Source organism: Lithohypha guttulata (assembly GCF_036872675.1).
Source record: "Lithohypha guttulata strain CCFEE 5908 chromosome Unknown scaffold_2, whole genome shotgun sequence".
Classification (NCBI taxonomy): Eukaryota; Fungi; Ascomycota; class Eurotiomycetes; order Chaetothyriales; family Trichomeriaceae; genus Lithohypha; species Lithohypha guttulata.
This window is the reverse complement of record NW_027042751.1, coordinates 2,624,298-2,652,262: the sequence shown is the minus strand read 5'-3', so window position 1 is coordinate 2,652,262 and position 27,965 is coordinate 2,624,298. Positions and strand designations below refer to the sequence as shown.

At 49.6% G+C, this 27,965-nt stretch overlaps 9 protein-coding genes across 9 annotated transcripts; 6 read left to right on the top strand and 3 right to left on the bottom strand.

Moving 5' to 3' along the window:
* Positions 1–22: 22 nt before the first annotated feature.
* LTR64_003065 (uncharacterized protein) lies at positions 23–2,512 on the top strand (the record flags this gene model as incomplete). Its single annotated transcript, XM_064897428.1, has 1 exon — positions 23–2,512. One exon carries the CDS (start codon positions 23–25, stop codon positions 2,510–2,512), a length of 2,490 nt encoding a protein of 829 aa, XP_064756378.1.
* Positions 2,513–3,314: 802 nt separating this feature from the next.
* LTR64_003064 (uncharacterized protein) lies at positions 3,315–5,914 on the top strand (the record flags this gene model as incomplete). Its single annotated transcript, XM_064897427.1, has 2 exons — positions 3,315–3,334; positions 3,388–5,914. The coding sequence occupies 2 exons, from the start codon at positions 3,315–3,317 to the stop codon at positions 5,912–5,914; spliced, it is 2,547 nt and encodes an 848-aa protein (XP_064756377.1).
* A 536-nt stretch (positions 5,915–6,450) lies between these two features.
* On the top strand, positions 6,451–8,529 carry LTR64_003063 (uncharacterized protein; the record flags this gene model as incomplete). The annotated part of the gene is made up of 2 exons (XM_064897426.1): positions 6,451–7,273; positions 7,340–8,529. The coding sequence occupies 2 exons, from the start codon at positions 6,451–6,453 to the stop codon at positions 8,527–8,529; spliced, it is 2,013 nt and encodes a 670-aa protein (XP_064756376.1).
* Positions 8,530–9,015: 486 nt separating this feature from the next.
* LTR64_003062 (uncharacterized protein) lies at positions 9,016–11,232 on the bottom strand (the record flags this gene model as incomplete). Its single annotated transcript, XM_064897425.1, has 1 exon — positions 9,016–11,232. One exon carries the CDS (start codon positions 11,230–11,232, stop codon positions 9,016–9,018), a length of 2,217 nt encoding a protein of 738 aa, XP_064756375.1.
* Positions 11,233–11,837: 605 nt separating this feature from the next.
* Positions 11,838–17,189, top strand: RRP5 (rRNA biogenesis protein rrp5; the record flags this gene model as incomplete). The annotated part of the gene is made up of 1 exon (XM_064897424.1): positions 11,838–17,189. One exon carries the CDS (start codon positions 11,838–11,840, stop codon positions 17,187–17,189), a length of 5,352 nt encoding a protein of 1,783 aa, XP_064756374.1.
* Positions 17,190–18,794: 1,605 nt separating this feature from the next.
* LTR64_003060 (uncharacterized protein) lies at positions 18,795–20,432 on the top strand (the record flags this gene model as incomplete). The annotated part of the gene is made up of 1 exon (XM_064897423.1): positions 18,795–20,432. The coding sequence occupies one exon, from the start codon at positions 18,795–18,797 to the stop codon at positions 20,430–20,432; it is 1,638 nt and encodes a 545-aa protein (XP_064756373.1).
* Positions 20,433–20,728: 296 nt separating this feature from the next.
* Positions 20,729–24,517, bottom strand: IRR1 (cohesin complex subunit; the record flags this gene model as incomplete). Its single annotated transcript, XM_064897422.1, has 1 exon — positions 20,729–24,517. The coding sequence occupies one exon, from the start codon at positions 24,515–24,517 to the stop codon at positions 20,729–20,731; it is 3,789 nt and encodes a 1,262-aa protein (XP_064756372.1).
* Positions 24,518–25,257: 740 nt separating this feature from the next.
* LTR64_003058 (uncharacterized protein) lies at positions 25,258–26,322 on the top strand (the record flags this gene model as incomplete). The annotated part of the gene is made up of 1 exon (XM_064897421.1): positions 25,258–26,322. One exon carries the CDS (start codon positions 25,258–25,260, stop codon positions 26,320–26,322), a length of 1,065 nt encoding a protein of 354 aa, XP_064756371.1.
* Positions 26,323–26,410: 88 nt separating this feature from the next.
* TRX1 (thioredoxin trx1) lies at positions 26,411–27,210 on the bottom strand (the record flags this gene model as incomplete). The annotated part of the gene is made up of 2 exons (XM_064897420.1): positions 26,411–26,525; positions 26,759–27,210. The coding sequence occupies 2 exons, from the start codon at positions 27,208–27,210 to the stop codon at positions 26,411–26,413; spliced, it is 567 nt and encodes a 188-aa protein (XP_064756370.1).
* Positions 27,211–27,965: the final 755 nt, after the last annotated feature.

Below are 27,965 nucleotides of genomic sequence, written 5' to 3'. Positions count from 1 at the left end.
AAGACTGTATGGGATTGTGAATATGGCATCCCTGCTGGATATCTCGCACGTGGCGATCCCTCAATCAACGACGAACCCACGCAAGAGGAAGAAGCGAGCTTCGGTGGCTGGTGCTTCAGCGGACTGCTTCAGATGCGCACAACGGAACACTACCTGTGATCGCAGGCGGCCCTATTGTTCTCGATGTCTTGAATCAGGTGAAGACTGCTCAGGTTACAAAACACAATTAACTTGGGGGGTGGGAGTCGCCAGTCGTGGAAAATTGCGAGGACTATCCCTGCCGATCGCGGGTACACAACAAACTACACCGTTCACTTTAGGACAGAAGACAAAGAAAAGACGTGAGAGCAAAACGACCAGCACACCAGAGCTACCGTCGCCCGCGCAAGTCGAGCAAACCCAAGGTTCGAATGGTACACAATTTGCGCCAGCTTTACCCACTCGCACGACTTCGGACTATGTCTCACTTCCGGTCATAGCCTCGACCAGTCGTGAACAAGGTTGCTCGATATGGGATCCTACACTCTTCTCTGCGCCTCATGAAGCCCAACACATTCAGCTGGTCCGTACACCAGCTCTGGATTTCCAGCAGGGTTTCAACCAACTTTCTGCTCAAAATGAAGGTATTCACGCAGTAGCGCTCCCAGAACCAAGTGCTATCACAGGTTCCTGGCGTATGCCAGAGACAGTTCCTATAGCACGTGCAAGTCAGCACACCTCGACCACGCACCAATCGATCAACACTTCGAACATGTCATATTCTGATCAGCCTAACTCATTCTTAGCTGGTTCTGAATTGGTCCCCTCGACTCAACCTGGATTCACAGAGACGGCACGGATGGTGTTGAGTCAAAATGGACGATCATTTGACGGTCTCTCGATGCTGCTCCAAGCAGGTGAATCGATGCAGCTGCCTCACGAAGGAGAAGCCAACGATATTGATGAGGAAATTCCGAGGAACAGGTACGATGAATGTGCGGTTTCCGACGATTACTCTCTGGGCACAAGACCGCAACTACTCGACACGAACTTTGGTCCCACGTTGTTGTCTGGCATCAGTAATATTGGAAAGACGGTCAGAATGCAATACCTGATCAACTACTACACCGAAGTCATTTCGCCCGTCATCGTTGCATTCGATAGTCCTACGAATCCCTTTCGGACACAGATATTGCGTCTAGCAGAGAGCAGCGAAACTTTACAACATGCCATAGCCGCCTTGGCTGCCAGTAACTTGAGACAAAGACGAGGCATTGGACTTCTATCAACAGGAAAGACTGCACCAGCAAGGAGGTCATCTTTTGCACATGTTCACCTGACGAACGAATATGCGCAGAGTATTCTTTCACCTGAAGAGCAAATGCGGGAGGAGACACTTCACAAGCGCCTAGCGATTGTCCAATTGAATCAACAGCTTAGCCATCCAGTATTGAGAAGAGACGACGCAACTCTTGCTACGCTCCTTATGCTGTGTTTGTTTCATGTCTGTGATTCTGGTATTGCCAAATTTCAGACTCAATTTGCTGGGGTACGAAAGCTTCTCGCTCTTAGAGGCGACGACGTCAAAATAGGCAACGAAGACTCACGGTGGATGTCCCGACTATTTACATGGTATGATGCATTGGCCTCTACAGTCAATGATAGAGAAAGACAAATAAGTGGTCAACTGCTAGATATGTCTGCGCTAGGCGGTGACTGGGCATTGGAGAATCTAGCAGGTATTGATGGACAGCTGTTCAAGGCTATCTCCAAGTTGTCTAGACTTAATCTGCTTCAGCAAGGAAAAACTGTGCATCAGGGCGATTGCTTCGTGCCTATGCCCATCTCTCCTGCTTACACGACAGATGCGTATTCCATGCTGGACGGTAACGGGTGGAGGCAGAGCCCCCGATCCGATGGTCTAAGTGCTGATTCTACAGAGCCTGATACAAGTCAAGCGTTTTGGCGAGAATGGCACGTTGTGAGGCAGGAACTCCTTTCATGGCACCTCGACACCACGCTCTTTGATTCTCTGAGCCGCGAGTCCTGTTACCTCACAATGGAGCAGCGTGCAGACCTCGAGAACATTTCACAGTCGTTCAGATATTCAGCCCTTCTCTACCTCGAAAGGCTAGCGCAACCAGGCCTCCCATCTAGCGACGAAGCCATCCAAAGATGGGTTAGAAAGAGTCTGAGCCACATCAAGGAAGTAATTAGTGACGTCTACCTTTTGTGGCCTTTGTTTATCACAGGCACCGAATGCATTGACGAGGAAGGGAAGAATATTATTCGAGGACGATGTGCAGATATTCAAAAGGATTCTGGATTTGTCAACAATGCAAGCTGTTTGCAATTGCTGGAAAAGGTTTGGCGAGCAAATTCATCCAAGTGGAGGTCTGGAGTTGAAGACGCAAGTGTAACAAACTCGAGTACGAGTTTTGAGAGGCACACTGACGGCACGTTTGTCTTCAGGGACGTCATGATTAAAGAGGCTGCAAGGACAGAAGGTGAAGGGGAATATATTGTGATTTAGCGCTACCTATCACGCCTAAGATAAGAAACCCATTTTCTCGTCGCATCACTCGTGATTTTCCACAGTCCACCATGTATGCATGGAATGCTTTCTTGCTTGGCTAGTCGGGTCCCGATCCGGTTCTTGCTGGAACGCAACACGTAGACATGAGCGAGCAGGAACCATATCGTCAAGGGAGCGCTTGTCAGAACTGCTTGGAATTTGTCCAGTCGCGAAAAGAAGGAACCCTACTCGCTTTTCGCAGATACCGACTTTCAGGCCCAGCCCGAGATATTCGCAATTACAACATTGTTTTGGAGGAAGGGATTCAGTAAAGATAATTTCAACACGACTGTGCTCACAGCACCTGAAGTAATTTTTCAGCTGACACTGGGTACCCCGTATTGTGCCCAACCTTCAGTAAGTCCTTAGCGAGCTTAATTTGGGAGCAATTAACCCACAGTTCGTTCTTTTGACCACTAACCATTCGATTTGATTGCTTATGGCTTACATAAAGGCGGGCCATTCGAGTCTGGCGGAGGTCAGCTTGTGGTTGTCTCCACCCTACTACCCACCTGAGTCGGGATGAGTCTTTCGTTCTCGCCGTCTTACACCTGCGCAACGCAACCGTGCGGGAGGCTGAAGACGTGTTAAGGCCAGGTTCAGGTCCGTTTGTATATTGCAATACCGTAATGATTTGACAAACTTGTGAGCTTCATTTCAGCCACGGCTCGCGTGCTTGCTCTTGCTGCTCGATCTTTTCCCTGACTACAGTATGCCGTGATCGTGTTAACTTACCTTAGCTATTGGCTAATATCTTACGATGGAGGCAGGATCACGGAGGTGAGTCTGGTCAGCTACATGCATACTAGTATCTTATTCTAATCTCGGCATAGACAGAAGGCACCGCTTTGGCCTCCATTCAAGCATGGCGCATATCACAACCTCTCTTCCACAGAGGATCTGCCTCTTCAGGATACACCTCACTTGAGCACTCCGGGGACTGGCATGTCTGCTGTGCAACGAACACTACTGACACCCAAGCTTTCACCTTCTCCATACAACACCCCCGGGCTCGACTCGAACCAGAGCACACCGCTCGTTGGAGCGTCGCCGGAATCGTTGAGATATGACTCGGAAAGACCGAGGAAGAAGTGGTTTGGCTATGGATGGAGAGGCGGAGCCAGAATTGCATTCGTCAGCACTGTTGTCGTCCTCATGGTCAACATAGTGCTGATGGTATATTTGACTGTCAACTACCCAAGAATGGACGGGTTTCCAGTCATATATCGAGGCACGTGCGAGAATGCGGAACGACAGAATACCTACTGGCATTTTGCAATCAATGTTCTGTCAACTGGTCTCTTAGGTGCCAGCAACTATTGCATGCAGCTTCTGTGCGCACCCACCCGAGCTCAACTTGATCGCGCTCATGCTGGCGGAAACTGGCTCGACATCGGTATTCCCAGTATTCGAAATCTACGCTTCATCAACTGGAAGCGAAGAGGGTTCTGGTTGGCTCTATGCTTGTCCTCGATTCCCTTGCATCTCGTCTACAACTCCACGTTCTACGCTGCCATCGCGACCAACGACTACAATGTACTCTATGCGACTGAGGACTTTGTGAATGGTGGAACATATGACAAAGTTCAGTTTCCCGATTCTGCTGCGCAAAACATTTCGGAATTTCAATTACTTGCACCCTTGTGGAAACCTTTGAACAACTCCGGCTGTATTCAGGAGTATGCTCACGACTTTGTTACGCGCTATCGGAACGTTATTCTTATCTTGTCGAACGTTTCCACCGAAGCTGACAATTCCCTTCTTCAGATTGCAATCAACGAGCTGCCTCCTCGAGGACACCTAGATAAGACTTACGACTCTTTTGCGTGGATCTGTAACGATACCGAGACAAGCAACAAGACCGGGGTCACAGACAGGAACTCGGTAGGGTTTGTGCCGTGCGCAGCTCAAGCCCCTGCACTGGAAGACATGGCCAATACATGGTGGAAAAGTGGAGGTTACCACATCTCACGATGTGTCGCCGAGGAAATCAATCCTCCGGACTGTCATCTGCATTTCGCACCTCATCTGATGGGTCCCGTGATCCTCATGAACTTGGTGAAGTGTATAGTGGCCTTTTATGTGGCTTTTCGTATGGCTGACAAGCCGCTTGTCACACTTGGCGATGCGATTGAATCGTTCATCAAGTACCCCGATCCCGCCACACAGGGTATGTGTTTGCTGACAGCAAAGCAAGCGGAGAAGACGTTCAGCAAGAACGCATACAATCTTGAGCCTGCTCCACAACAGTACCGTCCTCATAGACATCGATGGTACCAAGCTGCCACTAAACGACAGTGGTTACTGATTTGCGGCTTGATGGCCTTCATGATAGTCGGTTTGCTGCTTGGTATCGTCTTCGGTACTCGTGAACTGGCACCGCCAACACTTGCTAACGCCTGGTCAATCGGACTAGGCGAGGTACAGACACAGAATCTCGTGCTAGGGGCAAACCTCCCACAGCTCGGCGCGTCGGCCGTACTTATTACGGCCTTGATTGCCAACGCTCCACAGGCGATGCTGTCGTTCTTGTATATGGTGTACAACACAATCTACACACTCATGTATGTGGGCGAAGATTGGGACATGTTTGGCGCTTACACAGCAACGACAAGGCAGAACTTCCGAATACACTCGAAGAAGGAAACACACAGATATCTGCGAGTGTCGGAACCGAAAGGGCAGCAAAAATCTACTCACAAGCTGACTCTGCCTTTACGATTTGCGATACCCTTGCTTTGTGCTAGTGGGCTACTACATTGGCTGATGTCGCAAAGTCTATACCTTGCCAATATTTCTGTCATACCTCGTGATGGTACACTGCCAAAACAGGATGAAATCACGACGATTGCGTTTGCGCCACGAGCCATGATCCTGCTGATAGCGTTGGCAGTGGGAATGATAGTAGTTATTGTGGCCACCGGGCTGCGGCGCTTTAATGGCGAGATACCTATTGTGGCGTCAAATTCTGCTGCCATCTCAGCAGCGTGTCACGTAGATGATTCGCTGAGTGAGCATCGTAGACGGGAAATGGTGTTACGGAAGGTCGCTTGGGGCGTGCTGTCAGTGAGTAGTAACAGTGGGCATGCCGCACAGCTGCATGAACCAGAAGGACTAGGCATCGAGCCAAGACAGGGAAGAAAGATAGGGGATACTCATGTATATTCAACCAGCGACTTCAGTCATACTCTGGATCACGATGATGGTCTGGGAGATGAAGAAGGCTACCAAGCGTTACGAGGTCGGGCGGAGTTGGTAGACGAAAGAGGACTTGGTAAAAGTAGTGGTTTGGATATTGGCCACTGCAGTTTCAGCGACGAGTTCGTGTTCAAACTTGAGCCTGGAAAGCTCTATGCTTGAGCGAGGTCGATAGTGCGATGGTGGATTGAAGTCCACGTAGTTGAGCTTTCTTGGTCCTACGTTTCAGCGTCTTGTAATCGAGAGGACATCTGCGACTTACATTATCTTCGACCAACATAGCAGACGACGATTTAGCTTGTTATTGTCCTAAGAAACGAAAAGACAATTCAATGGGGTAGCACCTTAATTCAAACAATACCTATCGGCAGGGGCAAGGTCGCAAAGCAGGGCTGCAGGGATCGCTCTCAAGAAATAGAGTTTAGTGTCGGACGCGAGGTTTTTACTAATACGGCAGTATCAACAAACATTTCCATGCTTGAAAACATCAACGTATCACATCAGTCTTCACATGGTACAACAAGAGTAAAAGCAACATATTGATTGGAAGAGAGAAGCCCAAATTACCATCGTATTCGTGTCAATGGCCATAGCTGCGACCACAAGTTGATCAGTGCTGCCGTCGCATTCACACGATCCCAAACAGCTCCGCTACCTCGAAGTGCCTGAGACAAGGCCTGGACTATTTCCTCCTCAACATGTCAAAGTCAGGGAATCTAGCACAACTGTCCTCGATCCTCAATTCGAACGAAACCGCTACAATATACTACGCTGAAGATGCGCCATACCTACCTCGAATATTGATCTTCTACTGGCCAGTCCAAGCTGTCGGCTCTCTAAGTTCAGCATCGAGAGTCAGAACCACAATACTAAGTGCTGCTGGTTTCAGGAGTTTCAGTGCCTTCTCGGTCGCCCCAAGCAGCAGCTACTACTCAGCCGTGCATAAGTTGCCAGACGAGAAACAACGGGACGATGTTTGCAGAGCTCTCGCATTTGCTCTCTGCAGGTATTTCTCTGAAGTACCTACAGAGGTCAAAAATGCGATCACGGAGGAGAATCTCAGAGAAGGACCAGGCTTGAAATGGGGTCAGACTCATGCAGCGCAGGTGGCATGTAAGATGAGCAAGGTCATAAATGCAGATGAGATAATCGATGCTTTGCGTCCATTTTCTAAAGAACAACCAGCTACACCTGCTCCTCCGCCCGTGATGAGACCGGTAGCATCTATAAGAAAAACTCGCCCATCGTATCTTCCTGCAGACCCCAATCAGACATCTTTAGGCTTCGGCAGATTCGCAACGCCCTCGAAACGAATACCCAGTGGGCACAAGCGCTCACCTTCAGCATCGATGATGAAGAAGGCCGCAATTACTGCCGCCCACAAACAGAACGTCGAAGAACTTGAAGCACTGCGGTTCAAGATGTGTGAGCTTGTGGATACTGAGGATCGGTACATAATAAGAGTACAAGAGCTTATCGATCTAGTGATCGCACAAGGTAGAACCGCAAAGTCGATAAGCAGTAAGTTCTCAACTTCCAAACCTCAAAAGACTATCAATGCCATGCTGCAGTTTCCTAGTCTACTAGACCAAATCAAAGACCTAAACCTGGCTTTCCTCGATGATGTCGAGTCAGTCCTGCAATCGACAGAAGACCAGGCATTGGGTTTCATTGAGCAATCGCCTGTACAGCAAAGTGCTGCGGCAACACAACCCAAGGATCCTATTGGCATCCTAGCTTTTGCCAAAGTGCTTCTGAACCATTTCCCTAAGTTTCCAGTCCCATACCGTTCCTATCTCGACCTGCACTCTCAGATCAGCTCAAATCTCGATCAATTCTTCAAGGACGATGCGACGTCAGTCCAGATAGCACCAAGTTTACTCATGGAACCAGCTCAGCGCATCAGTCGATACGGTCTATACATTGACAACATGATTCCTCAAATCCCACCTAGCAGCACACTAGCCATCCGAACCCTCGAGAAAGCCCGAAAAATCATAGCCGAAATCTGTGAGATGGAACCAGCAGCTTCTACCATCCTTGACTCTCTACGCATCGAGCACGAAGCCAAAAAGCGATCACTCTCCCCCACCAAGCTCATCTCCGGCCTGACACGCGCAAACACCATCCGCGAAGCCCCAGCAAAGCCACTCGCAACAAGCACATTCAGCACCTTTAGCTCTAGCTCCCTCCGCGATAGACACACTCCCAGCCTCCTACCCTCGCTCGGTCGCAGCTTCAGCAAGAAAAACCGCTCCCGCCCGGGCCTAATCGGCATCCTCTCAGAGCAAAACCCCGAACAAGCACAAAACCGCTCCACCTCAACCCTGAACGACGAAAACGCCCGTCCCAAATCAAGCAGCAGCGGCAGCAACAGCAATACCAACGGCCTCTACAACGCCCTCTCCTTCGGCCGCAAATTCCGCCCAGACACCTCATCATCAGCAGCATCAGCCACATCCCGCCCAGGCAGTAAAGGTCTACCCCTCGCAGACCTCCACGAAAACCAAGCTACCCAGTCTTACTACCACTACACCAACAACAGTAATAACAACGACTCCTCAACCCTCGACGAGATCAACAATACTACTACCACCAGCCAGTCTCAGTCCCAGCCCTTGACCGAAGAGGAGAGGAACAAGCCCCGCGACCGCAGTAGTTCAGGGAACATCGAGCACTATAAAGCGCAGGTTATGAGGCTGGAGCAGGAGAATTATAAGTTGCTGGCAGAGAACGCGGAGTTGAAGAGGGCGGCGAGGGAGTGTCGTTGCCGGTAGTAGGGGCCTTCTCTTGAGCTTCTAGGAGAAGATGGAAAGATGTGTTTAAAAAATTTTATGACTGACGATGACTTGGTTTCTGGTTGTTGGTAGGGCGCGTAATGGGCATGGATGTATAACATTATGACATACACTAGTAGGTAGATATGCATTTGGGTTTTATAGGTATTTTGGGGAAGGGGCGTGTTCTGTCATGAAGAATGTTCAGACTGGAAATACATGACAGACCACGACATAGCACAAATTCGGATACGGCGGTTGCCTGAAGAACATCTTTGATATCTGTCTTTTATCGCTTGATTAGTGGCTTGAAAGCTGAGGCTGCTCAGCTGGCGCTACCGCACTAGGATGCGCTCATTATGCTTGCTTCATGCTAGCTAGTCGACGCACAGATCAAACAAATCCCTAAACCGTAAAGGTGCACGGCCACCGTTCACTTTGTACGTTGGCCTGACTCCCCGCTACCTCTTCTTTTCTTGCCGTAGTTTACTCATCATCATCCCAGCCCTCAACCCCAACATCAGCCCATCCTCGTCTCAGAAGCGCTGCCTCATCTCTGTTGCCCTTGGAATTCAAACTTCTCAATTTTCTTGCTATATTTGCATCTTCACGCCAGCACCGTATTGTGAAGTCATCTGAAGCTGTAACGAGGTTACCCTCAGAATTCCATGCCACACTTGTGACCTCCTTGTTGTGACCGTGAATCAATGGGGTCCCGTGATAGTAGATCGGCAGGGTAAGAGCGTCCTCCTGCTGCCTATCTTTGGTGAACAAGGTTGTGAAACTCGAGGTTGGGTTTCGGTTCATGCCTGGACGGGCGATACGAGAAGAGCGACGGGGTGTAGCCGGGATATCAGGAGTGGAGGACGAAGTCGGGTCGTGGAGAGCTGGAATATGGCGTGCTGAAGCAGTGTGGTATTTTTCACTTGTTGGAAAGAGGATGGCGCAATCTTCTGTGCTTCCTACAGCCAGAATCTCACTGTGGGTTTCGTTGCACTTACGAATGGCAAGTCGTGGCCAGAAGGTTGCGACGCGGAGATTCGGGTGACGCAGGCCATAGAGTGGACCAAGACCAGTACTACTGGAAGTCCTCATTGGTGCAAGTAACGAGCGTCGACCAGACGATGTAGGGACAGATTCTGGGGTACAGCCGAGGATGAGGTGTGAGGTCGAGTATGCATAAACAGTATGATCTCGAGATAGGGCAAATATGCGAGATGAATCAGTGCTGATGGCGATCGAGTTGATGCCAAACTTTCGATGGTTTGCCTGGCTGCGTGGCTCTTCGGTGATTGAGATGGGTAGCTGAGTATGACCTCGCTTGCGGGGAGAAAGTTGACTCTGGCGCAGATCCCACAATTTGATGGTAGTATCAACTTCGGAGGCAGTTGCTAGTAGGTTGCTACGTGATTCGTCCAAAAAAGTCATGGAGGTAATTGAGAAGTCATTCCGACCAGCGATGCTCGTGTATTTCGTCTTTCGCAGCGCAGATTGCGTTTTAGCATTTGGGTTGTGAGCATCGTGAATCTCAAGTACAGGAGCCAATACCGGCACATCCTTGGCCATCGCACTCACAGGACGGGATCTGAGGTGAGTGGGGGCGGGTTGACCTTTGACACGAAGGTCCCAAAGATAGATACTTCCATCACGGCCAGCACTAGCTAGAAGCTTGTTACCAGTACCAGGTTGAAAAAGAATCTTTTTGACCGAAGCAGTATGGGCTCTTAGTGAGTATAGAGAGCTCTGAGTCTGAACATCGACAAGCTGACAAGTCTGATCTCCACTCGCTGTGGCCATAAGATTGTCATCATGGGAGAAAACCATGTCCATAATAGCGTTCTCGTGTGGCTGCATGCGAAGCACGGTTTTACCAAAACCATTGACCGGACCATCTTGTGCGTCTTCGTGAACGTGAGGGTCGAGAAGACGAACCACGCCTTCCTCGTCACCAACGGCCACGACTGGGTTCGTGTTGCAGGAGGCCATACTAAAAGGTATAATCGGGGGTTGTGCTGCACGCAAGTAGCTATCTACATGCTCGGGATTGCTGTAAAAATTTGCAGTTTCAGCTTGCCAAAGGTTACTTGGGCCGGCCACGCGTATGCTTCTTTTACCAGTGATGTTGGTGGCCAGGAGAGAACGTGATGTACTTGTGCCAGCATATGGAACTATACGTGGACCCGCAGGTAAGTCATCCTCATCGTGTGACCAAGCTTCCTCATCAGCTATTTCTGTGGAGGCATCCGAATCGTCATCCACGACATCTTCATGGTCATCTTGATCGTACTTGATTGGTGAGGACGGCAGAATATCTTGACTGCTAGGCAAGAAGCTGACAGCTCTGGATTGTGGGGTAGAGTGTAAGGAGGACGTGATAGACGAGTACTTTCTCTTCTTCCTTGAAACTTGGTTCTCGTTGGCAAAGCCGTAGTCGTCAGTCTCGTTCTCCTCTTGGATAGATCTTTGCCTTGAGTTCAGAGCCGAGCTCGAAATGGTTCGAAGAGCTTTGCGTGATGTTCTTACTGCCGTGGCTGTAGGTTGGGCACGAGGAGCAAAGAATTTATTGAATCTTCGGGGAGTGATCGGTGGAGGTTTGCGTATTTTCCCGCTCTTGAGAGAGTCCTCATCGTGTAGTTGACCTTCATCGAGCATCTGGAAATCAGCATGTCGAAATCTGGAAGCTCTCGTTGGAGTCTGGTCCATGCTGAAGCAGCGGTGCGGATGACGTAGTGTCCACGCCTCTGATGTCGTATGCTGTAGTAAGGAATTATCCTAAGAATCGAGGGTAACAGGACGCAAGAGGGAGAATGAGTGTGAAGAGGTTGATGTTGAGCTGTGTTACATGCCGCTAAAGAATGAGAAGCTCGATTGTGGCAAGTGACGAGAAAGGAAGGCTGGCACTGCAAAATGAGCTTCGCGCGAAATCAACGCGACTCGAACTCGGCACGCGTTAAGCCTAACGAGTATGACTCCACCTTCTATGTGCACTTTCTCCTCCTAGTGCTAATTCCATGGGCGATGTAAACGTCTAAGTAGATCTAAATGACAGCGGGAAGTCGAGATTTTGCTACTGCTGGGCGTGAGCTTTGCGCCAAAGATCGAAGAGCACGATGTGTACTGGATTGATAGCCAGTGGTAGCATAAGGTAGACATGGAAAAGTTTATGCCTGACCAAGGCTCTAGGGAACAAAGGCTTATCGATAAGCTGGGTAAATCTAGAAATTTTGGCAAGCGCAAACAGCTGAAAGTCCATCTATGCATACAAGCTGAGTAGATACTTTGCACAGCTACACCCTTGTTGTAATGCGATGTCGGTCTTGAAGCGTAAGCAGGAGGCCGGGAAGGGCGGTGTCGACCAGGCAAAGAAGCGACAGAAGACTACTTCGGATGCAAAAGTCAAGAGCTCGAGTAGCGATCACACCAAGAAAAGCACAGATCATCAAGCGACGAAAGACATTACACAAAAGTCGTTGTTGTCGCGAGAACAACCTGCATTTCCTCGAGGTGGTGCTGGACCTTTGACCCTCCTTGAACAGAAACAAATCCGTGCAAAAGCGAATCGAGATGTCGATCGTGAGATAGAAAGGTCGGAATTGTTTGCGAACAACGCGAAAGCACCATCTGTGTCGGAGGAGAGTGAGCTTGATCTGAGTGGAATAGACGAGAAGCAGACTTTTGCTCAGAAAAAGCCTCGGAAGCGACAGGAAAAGAAGAGTACCAAAACATCAAAGACGACAGATTCCGTCGCCATCGATAGTGTTTCGCACAAGCGTCTTACTGATGGCTCCCTGCTGTTAGGTCGTGTCAGTCACATCGCTTCACGAGAATTGACCATCTCCTTGCCCAACAACCTGATTGGCTACGTTCCTTTTACTGCAATCTCGCAGCAATTCAGCTCAAAGTTGGAGAAAGCATTGAAACAGGAGCCAAACGAGGAAGATGACACGAACGCCGAGGACGACGACCTCGATATCGACCTCCGCAACCACTTCAGCATAAATCAACTTCTGCGTGTCGCTGTCCAGGATGTCGAAGATGAAACTAGCTCCAAGAAAGAACAGAAAAAGCGTATAAATTTGTCCATCAATCCGTCCCACGTTAACAAAGGTCTTTCGAGAAAAACACTTGTGGTAGGGTCTACCGTACAAGCAGCTGTTGTCAGCGTTGAGGATCACGGTATCGTGGTCGACATAGGTCTTGACCAAGCTCATACTGGTTTTATTGCAGACACCGCTCTGCCTACCGGATTGCAGCTTTCGAGCGTAGAGGTTAGCACTGTGTATCTATGCAATGTTTCGGCTACAAGCTCGAAAGGCAAAACAATTCAGCTGTCAGCCGACTTGTCCTCAAATGTGCTCGCGAAGACAGCTCCTTCAATCGAGGCTTACTTGCCAGGAACTCTAGTAGAGGTCCTCTTAACACATGTAACGCCAGAAGGATTGGCTGGCAAAGTGTTGGGTCACCTTGATGTTACTGCTGATCGTCTTCACTCTGGCGCCTACCTGGATCAAGACTCCTTCAACGAGAAGTATCAAGTCGGTCAGAAAATTAATGGTCGTCTCATAGCCACTTTCCCGCTAGCAGACAACAAAAGATTGGCATTTTCCGTGCTAGATCATCTTGTTAATATCGAACAGACTCTCGAAGATCGACTGGAAATATCATCTGTCGTTGATAGAGCACAAGTCGTTAGCATTGCTCATGGTCTTGGTGTCTATCTATCTTTACCTTCTTCAGCAACTGGCTTTGCTCATATATCCAGATTGTCAGACAGCACCATTGACACGTTAAGCCAAATTTCTGGGCCTTTCAAGATCGGCACAGAACACCAAGCTCGTATCATCGACTTCAACGCGATTGATGGTCTATACGTTCTGTCGCTAGAAAGAAGTGTGATTGAGCAACCATTTCTGAGACTTGTTGATGTGCAACCTGGTGTGATCGTGAAAGGCACCATCGAGAAGGTGCTTGTCGCTGCTGCTGGCGTTCATGGTCTTTTGGTTAAGATCTCACCAGGTATTACAGGCTTTGTATCGTCCTTGCATTTCTCTGACGCGGCTTTGAAACATCCCGAGAAGAAATTTAGAGAAGGCATGTCCGTCAAAGCAAGAGTCCTTTCGGTTGATACCGACAGACGCAGGCTTGACTTGACATTGAAAAAGTCCTTAGTAAACAGCGACCAGCCAGTATGGTCTTCTTATAACGGCATTCAACCTGACCAGTCCACTGTCGGCACTCTGGTCAAGGTTGACTCGAAGGGAGCTATTGTTCAGTTTTATGGTCAGGTCAAAGGACGTCTACCTGTGTCTGAGATGAGCGAAGCCTACATCAAAGACGCACAAGAGCATTTCAAAGTGGGACAGGTACTCACACTGCACGTTCTGAAGATTGATGCAGAGTCAAAGAGATTGACCCTGTCGGCCAGAGATACTACAACTGCTATCAAAAATGAGACAAAGTCACTCAAGCCAGGTACTTTAATGTCCGGAACTGTCTTTGAGAAGAGCTCAGACGATCTCACCCTGAGGCTTGAACCAGATGGAGTAATAGCACGACTTGTCCTCGATCATGTTGCTGATGGGTCGGAGAAGAAACGTAAATCCGCGCTGGAAAAGATTCGTGTCGGCCAGAAGTTGGACGAAGTATTAGTTCTCGAGCTCAAAGGTCGACAAGCCACACTCAGCAACAAAGCAACGCTCAGAAAGGCTGCTGAAGATGGTACGTTGTTGACGAGCTACGAGCAGTTGACAGAAGGCAAAATTGTCACAGGCTTCGTATCGAATATTACAGATAACAGAGTCTTTGTCAGATTTGCACAGGGCATTACTGGTGTGATCAACAAGGACCAAATACCAGAAGACCAGTCCGAGCTTGTGGACTTCGGCATGAAGATCTTGCAAGCTGTCTCCGGAAGAATATCTCAGATCGATTACAAAGGCGCAACACCAAGATTTTGGCTTAGCATGAAAACCTCAAACAACAAATCCCAATCGTCAACGGGTGCACAAAACCCCCCCATCCCTGAGCGAGAGATCGTCGAGCCTGTAGACGAGAATCTGACGTCTTATCACGATTTGGTCTCGAATGCTGTTGTGAAGGCTAGGATCACATCCGTCAAGGACACTCAGATCAATGTCGAGTTGGCTAAAGGAATTCAAGGTCGTGTCGACGTTTCCGAGATATTCGATCGAATTGAGGATATCCATGATCGAAAACGACCTCTCAAACAATTTTCTGTCAAACAGGTCCTTGACGTCAAGATTCTCGGACAGCATGATAGTCGGACGTACAAGTTTCTACCTCTGTCACATCGATCGAGTAAAAACGTGGTGTTCGAGCTGTCTGCTCGTCCTTCAGTCATAGCTGGACAGCAACCAGCAGTACTAAAGCTTGAAGATCTCAAAGTGGGAGAGACTTACCCTGTCTTTGTGAATAACGTGGCAGACCGTTCTCTTATGGTTAACGTTTCGCCCGCTGTCAGGGGCAGGATTCGAGCTTCCGAAGTCTCAAATGACCTCAGCCTGGTAGCAAACCTAGCTGGTAATTTTCCAGTTGGCTCGGCTTTGAAAGCGAAGGTCGTGTCTGTGGATATCGAGAAAAACAGGCTGGATCTGAGCGCAAAGAATAGCTCTTTTTCGAAGTCTCTCACTATCGAAGATATCGCGGTTGGCGAGATCGTTGGGGGTCGAATCTCAAAAATCACGGATCAGTCGCTTGTGGTTCAACTTTCCGATTCCCTGATTGGCAACGTTGACATGATTGACATGGCGGACAACTTTGAGCTTGCAGACTTGACACGTTTCCAGAAGAATGAGATTGTACGAGCATATGTCCTGCAAATCGACCAACCAAACAAGCGGGTATATCTGTCGCTACGACCCTCCAAAATTTTGAGTTCCGCATTAACTGTCGCAGACCCCGAAGTGTCGTTGCAACAATTGGAGGTTGGTAATATCCGCCGTGGCTTTGTGGCTAACGTCTCTGACAAGGGCTTGTTCGTAACCCTGGCGCAAGGGCTCAGGGCATTTGTTAGGGTGACAAACTTATCAGATGAATACCTCAAAGAGTGGAAAGATCACTTTCAGAAGAATCAGCTAGTACAGGGCAAGGTCATCGCTCTGGACAAGGATTCTGGTCATATTCAGATGAGCTTGCGCAAGTCACACATCGACGGTACATATCGCCCACCTGTTACATTCAATGACCTGCAAGTTGGCGAGATCGTCGAAGCAAAGGTGGCAAAGATCGAAACCTTTGGCATATTTGTGGTTGTATCGAACTCGGCGAATGTCAGAGGCTTGTGCCACAGGAGTGAAATCGCCGAGAAGCGGATAGAAGATGCTACTAAGCTCGGCTTCAGCGAGGGCGACTTAGTCAAAGTAAAGGTTCTCAAGATTGACCCTAACGAGCGACGTGTAAATTTTGGCATGAAAGCTTCCTATTTTGGTGAAGCCAGTGAAGCAGAGGCAGAAGATAGTGGTGATGATCCTGGCATGGTGGTCCAGGACGACGATGACGACGATGATTCTGCGCTGGATACTGACCAAGGTGTTGCTATAGATATGGAAGTTGACGATATCGACAACGAAGACTCGATCGACGTGGAATCAGATGATGCCTCGGGCGAGCTCGACAATACAGACAATACACATGCAGCTGCCCCTGCAAAGGGTCTATCCGTGACTGGCTTCGACTGGTATGGAATGCCTTCGACAGCAGCGGCGTCGTCAAAGCGACCTGCTGATGTCTCGGACAACGAAGAGAAGAATATACAGTCTAGAAAGAAAAAGAGGAAGCCAGAGGTCATGATCGATCGTACTGGTGATCTCGACAAGGACGGCCCACAATCCGTGGATGATTTTGAGAGACTGCTTCTTTCGGAGCCTGGCAATGCTCAATTGTGGGTTCAATTCATGGCTTTTCACATGGATTTGGGAGATATTGATGCAGCACGCGAAGTGGGTGAGAAGGCTCTCAAGTCCATCGAAATCACTCAAGAGACGGAGAAGCAAGCAATCTGGATTGCACTGCTGAACCTGGAGACTGCCTTTGGAGACGATGACACAGTGGAGGCCACATTGCAACGAGCATGCGAGACGATGGATGCTGAAGACATGCATACCAAGCTTGCAAGCATATATATTCAGTCTGGCAAGCACGACAAAGCCGACGAACTGTTTCAAACGATGACCAAAAGGTTTACACAAGATCCAAAGTTATGGGAGAACTATGCCAGCTTTCTGTTCGATACGTTGAAAGAACCTGCCAGAGCACGTGCTCTCCTCTCTCGAGCTTTGCAAGCTCTTCCACCATTCACGCATTTCGACATCACGAAGAAGTTTGCACAGCTGGAGTTCAAGACGAAGACGGGTGTTCCGGAAGAAGGTCGTACACGGTTTCAAGGACTGATCAATCTTTACCCCAAGCGTTTAGATCTGTTCAACATCATGATTGATCTGGAGATGAAGCTCGGTGATGCGGATCAGGTCCGGGGTGTTTTTGAGCAAGCGCTGTCCAAGAAGCTGAAGCCTGCCAAGGCCAAACCGTTCTTTCAGCGATGGCTCGCATTTGAGAAAAAGCAAGGTGATACGAAGAAGATTGAGGAGGTAGAAGCTCGAGCAGCAAGATGGGTGCAAGAGTACCAGAAGTCATCAGCATAGAAAGTAGGTTGATGTAAAACGTGGTGCTGAACATGATGTCTTTTCTCCAAGCATAACTAGTGATCCTCTGGTAATACGTTTGCAAATATCCAATTTCAGGACATGTCTGGTCATATCCCAGACAGCAAAAGTGTCGGGTTGTCACAGCGAATTTGCGGGCGTGCCCCCGACACTTTTGCCGGCCGGGACGTGCTGGTATTGGTGATAGTGTTGACTGACTAGGATCTGCAACGACTATAATTAAGTAACATAATCCTTATCAGTATTGGGCACAACATGAGATCCGTGAACACCCGTCGCGCCAAGCGGAGGACTTTCTAGAAAACGCACGCACCGAAACGAGAGATCCAACGAGTGGAAACGGAGAAGTTGGCCGGGAACTAGTGACGGAGCACAACGTGCTGATGACATGCTGTTGTAGACAGGACGCAACCCTTGCTGTTGAGCAATCTGGATCTGTCTCTGGCAGAGTGGTTAGGAAGAGGGAAAACTTCAAGACCGTAGTACCTCGGCTACGAAATACTACAGCAACGGCATATTATACTGTTTGGCATGTTGCAGGTGTGTCACGGGTGAAACGACGAGTACATCCCTGTCAGCACGCGATGGTTCATGTAGAATGACATTTTGTAGCATGATTCGATCGCGTGCCGGAAGTCCAGAAGGTTTTGACGCGCAGCTACCACGCAACATTCTTTCCTGTAAGGATGTACCCGTAGATGTGTCGTTTGGTGCTTGTCCGGGTTCTCTGGCCCATTAATTCTCGATTCGTACTCCAAGTGTCCGAACTTGCAGACTCGTGTATGCAAGTGCTGGGGCTCCTGGCAGGAAGTCGTGGTTGCTGCCCGACACTGTGGACGATTACGTACCCGGCAAAAACAAGGACGGATTAGCTCAACGACCGAACAAATGAGGGGCACGGAAAACGCAGCAGGCAGCACTTTTGGTGGATTCCCGACCAAGTTGGGAATGGCGTTGCGACGGACGTTCTAGGGTGGAAGTGGAAGGTTCGAACCAGCATTGGTAACCGCCCTCTCCTGACGATCCTGTTGGCCTGAAGGAATGTCTCGTGGAGGCTGAAGCGGATCCGCTGATCTTTTTCAGCTGGTCGCCCACGCTGCGACAAGGGTCGAGACCCCGGCACAAGCGACGAATCAATCACGCCGCAAAGTTGGGGGTCAGTCAGATCATCCGTCGGCCATCGCCAGTTTTGACTGAACATCTTCCTTGTGCGATTACCTTTGTGCCGGGGGCGGCCAGCGATGCGATCATACTCCTTCTTTTCGCCCTGAGAATCGTCTGCAACACAGCACACTATTATTGGCAATCGATTGCTTTGGTTGCTGGTGCTGGTCTCCTTCTCCTTTGCTTGCTATCCCTCTCACCCTCAATGCAGCACTCCCGATATACCACTCCATATACCACATCCCGCAGATCTCGGATTCCCGATCCTTGCTCGGCCATTCTGCCTTTCCTGCCGTGCAGTGATTGACAGACAGGCCACGCCCACACTTCATGGCCAGTGATGCTACACACTCACAGTGACCTGACTCGATTCTTACCAGGACCACGGCCCTGCAAACATACTTCCTGCAACCCGTCAAGATGATGATCCTACCGCGTTCCTACGTCCAGGCAATTCCTCGCCGGACGAGGTCCATGGAATTCAGCGAAAAGACTTCCCACAAGACGACACGCTCACCATCTGGCTCAACACGTACCAAGTCACCACGTAGTCCTTCTCTCTTCAGCTCTCGAGACTCGTCGCCAGCTAAAAGCGTGTCACATGGTGTCCGGATCAAAGTACAGAAACCATCGCCCTCTCCAGCTTCTGACCATGAAAATGTACCCCAGAGACCACCGCCCACTCCACTCTCGGAGAAGGTGCTCTTAAGAAGGCGGCGTGAGTCTGCAACAGACATATTGTCATCTACCGCGATACCTATAAGAAGAAAACCTAGGGGCCGGCCCTCTCAAAGATTACCGAAGGGGGATCACGTTGCCAACTTCAGCACCCTAATTATGGGAGATGTCAAGCCGCATTCCACCGGCTCACTACCCAAGTCGGCCAGCAACTCGAACCTCGAGGTCCTTTTCGGCAACATGGATGAGTTACTGGAAGAGGGTCAGATGTATGTGGGCAGCGAAGGCTTTGACTCTAGCGTTTTGAGCACGCGATCCCTCTCGGACGACAGTGTCATGTCATTTCCGTCACCTGACAATCTCGTTTCAGATGACTGTCACAGTCAGCATTCCGACGCTTCCACTTCAGTGCCAGAACGAAGATTGCGTCAAATTGCTCTGTCTGAGGACTGCTCGGATGATCACCCATTAGCCTTGCCTAGCAAAGTGGACGACCCTGTGGACTATCCAGAAGCGCCTGTGTCACCTCCGGCAAGATCGCCCCTGGCTCGAGATCGTTCAACAAAGAAACCTCGTACTTCTTTAAGGTCAGGCCTGTCTGCTTCGCTAAAAGCCCTGAAGTCTGCCGCTCAGTCTGTATCGAACAGATCCTCAAGCGACGCAGCAACTGTGCACGCTCCAACCCTTTTTGATTTTCATCCTGCCTTGACCGACGACAGAAGACCACCTCCATCCCTTGACGAACCAGGTCCAGAGCTTCGACGTTATCTCAACCCTCCGCCTCTCGATTCAGCCGCTCAGCTAAATACCTGGCAGGACCATCGCCACTCAAACTTCGACAACCCCCCTTCGCGGACCGAGCCTCGTCGACGATCACCGCGTGGCAAGAAAACACGAGGCGGCAGGAGCCCAAGTCCACCCGGCACCAACCCTCGAATCCACGACCTCCCAGCCGTCGTCCAACTCGCAGACTGCCTACCCCCATCCGTACGCACAGAACATGCCTCCAGCCCCCCAATCTGGCTCACCCAAGACGGCACACCAGTCAACAAAAGCACCGCAATCTCACTTCTCTACGATCCAAATGCGAACGAAGGAAAGGGCGAACCAGCAGGCTTACGGCACAGAGAACCCCGCGAAAATAGAGATTTCTTACGCGTCTTTGTATGCGAAATGCAAATGAGGCGAAACGGGAAACTATCCGATGATCTGGGCGTTGGACGGGCGAGGTTATGGTTACCTCCAGCTAACAATGACCGGAACCCTGAACCAGCGGCCAAACGGGATGGTGACGAGGTAGCCGTGGCAGAACCAGGAAGAGTGCGGCAGAAGAAATCGGCGAAAGAGCGGATGATCTGTTTGAACATGGACGATTTATGAAAGATCCCAGGGAGGTAAAAAAGAACTGTTACCTGGACGGCCCAGCGGCCTGTCCTTCTCTGCATGAAAGCGCATTGGCATTTTTACAAGTGAGCGTTTAGTAGCGAATATCTGAAATTATCATTTGTTGCAATCGTTCAGCTATTTACGGTTTTGTGCTTGCATGTATAATAAGTAAAGGATTCGTGGCCAGTATTCACACGACTTTTCGACTTGTTTATGTCAATTACATACTTGCCGATTGCTGTACAGAATACCTACTTACAAAGAAGTACATAAACACATTACACATCTTTTCAATCACCCATAATCTCGTCCTCATCCTCGTCCCCGTTGCCATCCTCATTACTACCTTCCTGCCCATCACCCTCTTCATCAACTTGCTCAATCGGATCGTCTTCCAACCCCTGCTCCCTCAACACCTCTGGATCATCATCCTCCCTTCTCCTCTGCTCTTCCTCCTCATCATCTTCAATATCATCATCACTGAGGACCATAGCTTCACTAATCGGCACCGCTTTCCCCACTTTCCTACTGCTACCACCACCAGTCGTCGTCGGTACTGCTTTCCTTCCTTTTCCAGCAGCAGTGCCTCTAACAGGCGTCTTCGGTCCCGGCGTCGCAGAACCCGCTTTCGATTTCCTCCTGTTTTTGTCCTTTTTGTCGTCTGCGTAGGCGATGACTTGGGTGTAGCTCTTGCCAAGTTTAGTGCGGTTGACTTGGAGTCTGGCGCGGATGGCTTTGGGGTTGGGTATGACGCGGGCGAGGAGGGCGAGGACGATTTTGGCGGTGAGTTCGCAGAGGGAGGTTTCGGCGACTAGGATGGCTTTGCGCTTGGCTTCTTTTTGGGAGAGGGTGGTGTCGACATTATCGACATTGTCGTCATCGTCGTCGTCGGAGCTTGATGAGTCGTTGGCGGTGGATTTGTTGCGATTGTTAGTGGTGGCGTCTTCGTCGTCGGAGTCTTCTGGAGGTCTGTCTACTGCTTCTTCTTCGTCGTTGTTGTTTTGGTCATCGGTGCCTGGCGAGGTGATTGGGTTCTCTTTGGATTGGTGCTTGGACTTTCGCGCTTTCGCCAGTGGCAGTTCGATGTTCTTCTTGTTGGTCCGTCGAGCTAGTCGTTTTTCCAGTGCTTCATGCGTCTCCATGATGGCTGCCGTGAGTGATTCGTTCACCTCTCTTGCAAAGTCCTGAAGGTCGACTCCCTCGTCTGTGTTTAAAGTGTTCTTGTCTGACTTGAGATTGCGACACGTGGCTAACAGGACGTATAGATCCAGTGCACTGAGCAATGCAGCTAGACGCGTAGAGTCAAGAGGCTTCCTTGCAACGACCACAGGCACTAATGCCTCGGTGAATTCGTTCTTATGCTTGACAAGTTGTGTCAACGTTTGAGTGGTCAATCGACCATTGTCATTGTCTGAGGCAGCTTTTCTCATCGCAACAGCCTTCCATCGACAATAGAACAGCAAGATTTTGATGGAGGATTGGCAAACTTGATCTTCTAGCTCCGCAGTCTCTGGAGGAGTATCTTCGTCGAGGTTGCCTCTTCGAACAAGCTGAAGTAGTATATCCATGACAGTGTCAGTACGTTTCCTAGTCGACAGACGATTAACCCAGGGAAATCGACCTTCAATAGTCTCGCAGCAGTCCTTGACAGAAGCAAGCTGAGCCAAGCGACTAGTTGCGTCGGAAAGCTGTCTCGTTCGTTCTCTGTCAAGCGACCCTCTACCTTGTCCGTCAAGCAGAAGTGGTGATAAGCTGAATGACAATTGCTCTTTCCATAAATCATTGACTTTTCTCATAGCTGCTTCCCTGCTGGCTTCGTGGGTCAATGCTGCTCGCAGAGTACGTACAGCCTCAGCAAGGACTTCTTCGTCCTGGTGAGAAGTGAATTGATTGCTTATGTTGCTTACCATAGTGTTGATTTCTCCTTCGCCATCGTCATCCTCGAACTCGTCGACTAGATCTGGGTTGAAGAGCTGGTTGAGGCGCAATATTGACTTGGCTGCTTCTGGTATGCTTCCAAATTTGTTGTACAATTTTGGAATGAAAGCGGAAAGGTTGTGAGCTGCAGTTTCTTGCCTCTTTTTGGATTCATCTCTTTCCTTTTTTGATCTACCACCTTTTTGACCTGGTTTGTTCTCATCGGGTTGCAAAATGAACAATTTTGCAGCAACAAAAAGAACATCGAGCAGAATACTCTCTTCGCCAGCCTGAAGCTTGTAGGCTGCCTGGACAGCTGAAGCTAAATCAGTAGCGCTATCTTTTGTGGCAGTCGAGTGGTCGTGTAGGAGATAACCCGTCAATGACTCCCACTCTTGCAGTTCAGGCATATGGTAGAAAATCGACTGGGTAGCAACCATGTATTTGGAACTGAGATTCTCAACGCCCGCTACGTGGACATGTCTTTTAGTGCCGTTGACAGTACCACCTGCCTGAGCGCCCAGGATCTGGGCAAGAGCTTTGAACTTGATCCAAAGTTTGCATGGCTCGTCGAAATCATCAATCTTGTCAACATCAGGAAGTATAGTGTTGTACTCCTCTCTGTCAAAATCCTCGACACTTGCGTTGTACAAGTCTTGTATGTTCGAGACGACGAACTGAGCCACGGCTCTGCGCACTAAAGCTCCATCATCGAATATGAGTTGTCCAATGGTATCAATGTCGTCAGGTTCCAACATCTCTGCACTTCGCAACATATTCAACAGCTCTATGGTTTCGACTCTTACAGTCAGATCTGCATCTCTTGTGCCCATCTCTACCATGCGAGCTCGAAACCTGTCGGTGAAGCCTCGCATTTGTGCCAGATTGCTGCGATTTCGGTAGATCGCCTTCAACTGGCGTATGACTTCAAGTCGTGTCGCAGCGTGAGGATCCGACATAACCCAGCCAAGGTAACGTAAATAGGTCGACTCGAGAAAGAGGTGACGGTAGGTCTGGATCCATGTTCCCATTGCTCGTGCGCATTCAACGCGGAGCTTCTCTTCAACATCACGATATCTGTGAGTATAGACGATGTCGAATTCGTCTTTGAGTTGTGTATCGATAACCTCCAGACGTTTCTCCTCCCTTGCCATCTCTTCTTGTAACTTTGCAATTCTGGCTTTGTTGGCACTTTTCTTCTTCTTCTCAGCATCCAATTGTTGTTTTGTAGCAGAGATACCCTGCTGGATTTCCTTCGCAATTTCAGTCAAGCCAGTCGACATTGCTAAGGAAGCGAGCGTCGCGGTCACACGGAAGGACCGGTACGAAGCCGCAGACATGGTGGCAATCCACACGTGGAGGTTATCGTAGATAGCCACCTCCTCATACATCAGACCTGAATTGTGAAGTGCGTGAGGTATGGCTCTGAAGAAATCGGAATAAACTTCCTTCATGCCGTGGAAGGACTTCTGCTTGCCAGATAGTGGGTAGTCGCCCTCTTCTTGTTCGGAGTATTGTTCTAGGATATCGCTCAGTTTGTTCGGAATGTTATCGACATCGTTAATGTCGTCCATGGTCACACGAGCGTCGCATCCAACAACCTGTAGCACGAAGTTTACCATGTCCGTAATACCTGCTACATGATCACCTTCCAATCTGCTGTGCCATGTGGTTGCTGCTGCTTCTGCGTCGTTGCCTTTGCCGAATACGTCTGCATAGAGGCCACTGCTTTGTGCTTGACTCTGTCGAGACCTAGCCTTGTCCTTTGCTGCTTTCGATGCTTTTTTGACAGTCTTGTTTGCAGGTCGTGCGGCAGATCGTATGGCGAGAGTGGTGTTGTTATTGGTTTTAGTCCTAGCTCTCTTTGCGGCTGGCTTTGCTACAGCCTGACGAGCGCGTTGTTTTCGTTTTTTCTCTCTCAGCTCTTCCTCGTCAGCCTCACCCTCGTCCTCTTCACTATCCTCAGACTGCATTTCGTCATCGTCTTCAACTTCATTTCCGTCGTCGTCGTTCGCTACGTCGCGTGGGCGCTTTCTCTTAGCAGAGTCGATGACACTACCATGATGCTGCTCTTGAGAAAAGACGGGTGGCGCTTGCACAACTCGACCAGATTTTCGTCTGTTTGTACCATTGCTGGTAGGCGTCGCGACTGTGGTGGCCATAGCTACTGCGGGGATGTCAGAACGTCTGACCTAGTAGTAGGTGTTTGAGGGTCACCAGAACGATCAGGTCATATTTACATCAAGAGAAGATGGCGCATAGTATATCAGCCTGAGGACGACGCGGCGCTGTTTCGGAAGACGATTGAACTTCGCGACTTTCACCTGCACTTTTCGTCACGCGTCGAGCGTGTCATCCATCTCTCCACTTCTCCTCCACCTCTTGACGTCGGAGAACCTTCCTGAAAAGTATTCAAACCACCATACGCACTAAACGTGGTCTGGGGTCAATCTACGGCGAAGCAAATACATAGCCCAACGAAAATGTGCACAGCGAAGCAGGAGGGTCATCGGTATGGGCATGGACGCCATTGAAGTTGTTATCGTAGGTAGCCCTTGGTAGCCCTGACCGGCCATAGAGTCGACACAAGATTCCAGGACATGGAGAACTTTGTCTCATGGAGGCGACTGTGACCTGTACTAATTGCCGGTTGTGGTTCTCGGAACTGCGGCTACAGTCGGCAAACATTTCACCGGAACCACTTGCAGCACTAAATAAACATGTCGAATATAGCAGGAAGGCACGAGCCAAACTCACCGAAGTGTAGAGGAACATAGCGAGCAATAACAGCACCCGAGATTAGACACGAGAACGTGGTAGAGGAGTAGCAACGACAATGCAATTGCAATAACATAATCCAAGCTTCGGGCCTGGCCATTGATATCAGGTACCAAGCTAAACGATGTCGACCCCCAGAAACCCATTCACCAAGACAAAAGCCAAGGCTGGCGAGGGCGAGATTGTACTAACACGACTGCCGCCTGACAAACAAGTCCTCACTACATTCGAGTATCAATACCCTCTGAAGCTCATCTCGCCAGATCCACACAAGGTCACAGTCACTACTCCACTTACACCCAACGAGGAGACCGAAGTGCCTGTCACAACCATCTTCCTCCTAACCTACGGAGGAGGCCTCCTAGCTCACGACAGCATAAATCTGACCATAACCCTGCAACCATCCACACGCCTAGCCCTCCTCACCCAAGGCAGCACCAAAATCTTCAAAGCAGACTCGACCCAGCACTCCCAACCAGGCACTCTTCCGACTACTCAACAACGCCCCCCTACAACCAGCCAAACCCTCAACGTCAAGGTCTCCCCCCACAGCACCCTCTGCTACCTCCCAGACCCCAACCAGCCCTACGCCTACAGCATCTACGAACAACGCCAAACCTTCTACGTCGACCCCTTCGGCAGCTCCTCCCTCCTCTTCCTCGACTGGGTCAGCGAAGGCCGCTCCGCCCGCGGCGAACACTGGACCCTAACATCCTGGAAAGGCCGTAATGAAGTCCGAGAATTCGATGAATCCTCCAAAGGCCGTCTCCTGCTGCGTGATTCCTTACTCTTATTCGGCGACGATCTAGCCGCCAAAACTGACAAGAAGGGTATCATGGGAACACTCGTCATCTACGGACCGGTATGGAAGCATCTCGCGGAATTCTTCATGCAGCAATTCCAGGCCTTACCGAGGATAGGGGCGAAGACATGGCAGCAGACTAGTACCGTTGAGGAAGGAAAAGGACAACAGTCCTTCAGCATGTCGAGCACAGGCAAGCAGGAACAGAAACAAGATTCAGAAGTAAAAGGTCTCCTCTGGACCGCCGCCAAAGTCAGAGGGTTTGTGCTGGTGAAGTTTGCGGCCGCGGACGTGGACGGTGCAAGGTTGTGGCTTGGGCAGATGCTGAAACGGGAAGGGAGTGTAGAACGGGAATTTAGTCATCGGGCGCTTCTTTGCTTACGCTAGAAGCTCATAGATCACTAGACAATCGTGTATAGAGATAGGAAAATGCTCATTGCTTGTAACCTTTTTGCATCATGGTGTTTCTATTACTCTAGATGCCCATTAAGTACCTGAAGACGAGGACGACGAGCATGAGCATAGGCAGATAGGACATCCAGTTGGTCGTCGCTGGAGGGTCGACGTATGGTTGACCTGTGGCAATACTTCTAGATAGTCCAAGTCAGCAGGGTACCAAAATAGAGTGTAACCATAATATGGGGCGAGAATGTGACATGCTATCCTTAATTCGATTGTCTATATGAGCAGGCCTCCGATAGCTGTTTCTGCTGGTGCAGCATTTGACGTTACCATTGCTCTCATGCTCATACGCGCAGGCTTTGCCCCACGCTCTCTTCAGCTCCTATAAACATCCTCCCAAGACGGAATGCTCTGCACTTACTGAAGCGCAGCATCAATCTTCTTCCTCAGGGTATTGGCATCCGCACCAACAACCTCACCAATCTTCTCGCCACCCTTGAAGAGCACAAACGTTGGCATGGCTCGGATACCCAGCTCTTGCGCAACATCTGGTGTGTTGTCGACATCGATCTTGTAGAACTTGACTTTATCGGTGTATGCCTCCTCGTTCGACATCTTTATAATGGTTGGGGCGATGGCCTTGCACGGTCCGCACCAAGTGGCGAAGAAATCGATAACGACAACATCGTCGCCGGAAGCTTTGACTACGTTGTCCTGGTAGGCGCTCATACTGCGTAACTCGTTAATACCGCCTACTCTCTTTGGTTTGGGGGTTTGTGATTGCGAGGAAGAAGTGGAAGCTTGACAGGCATTCTCTTCACGCAGCTTCTGGCGGTGGTAGGCAACGTACTCTTCTAGATTGTGGACACCCATTTTGGAATTTGTGTTTGTGAAATATGTAGATCTGGTAGTTGTGAAGTTTCTGGTAGTGATTGGAAGTACTCTCGTGTAATGTGTTGGGGTTGGATGTCTAATTGCGGTCGATGTGGTTGATGTAATAAGTTTTTGCAAAGGGCGAACTCGCAATGACGTAGCCAGGTTGGAGGGGATTTTTTGACTCCTAAATATACGCAACGGAGCGCGTTTGTTAACTCGGTGTGAATAGACTGTCTGAAGTATCGTTGAGCGGTGGAAGTGTGAGTCGAATATTATAGGTAAACAGTGCTGACCTATGTGGAATCACAAGGAAGGAAAGATATATGAAATCCAGTTGCATTGGGGGAGGATGACGAACCACGACATTGATGCTTTGAACGAGTCCGAATCGGCTAATGAAGGATCGCGCTTGCCGTTTGTATCAAGCACACAAGGCGAGCTTAGAAATCCAAGATGCAACAGCCTGAATGAAAGCACGCCCACGAGCAAGCTCTTCCGGAAGAAGTTCGAGAACCTGCTCCTTATTTGCCGAGCTTGTTCGCTTACGGAATCTCCAGATTGGCCCCATCTGTATTTGGAATTGAAATTTAGATATCAAACGGAATTGTAGTTGGCTGTGGCCTTGCAGCCACACGCACGTCTTCGCCATGTGTTTGGACTGTTACCCATCATTTGAGTGCTGTGTATCCAATGTGGCATGTTGGGCTAGAGGACAGCCTACGAGTTATGATCAATGAAAGACAAGCAGAATG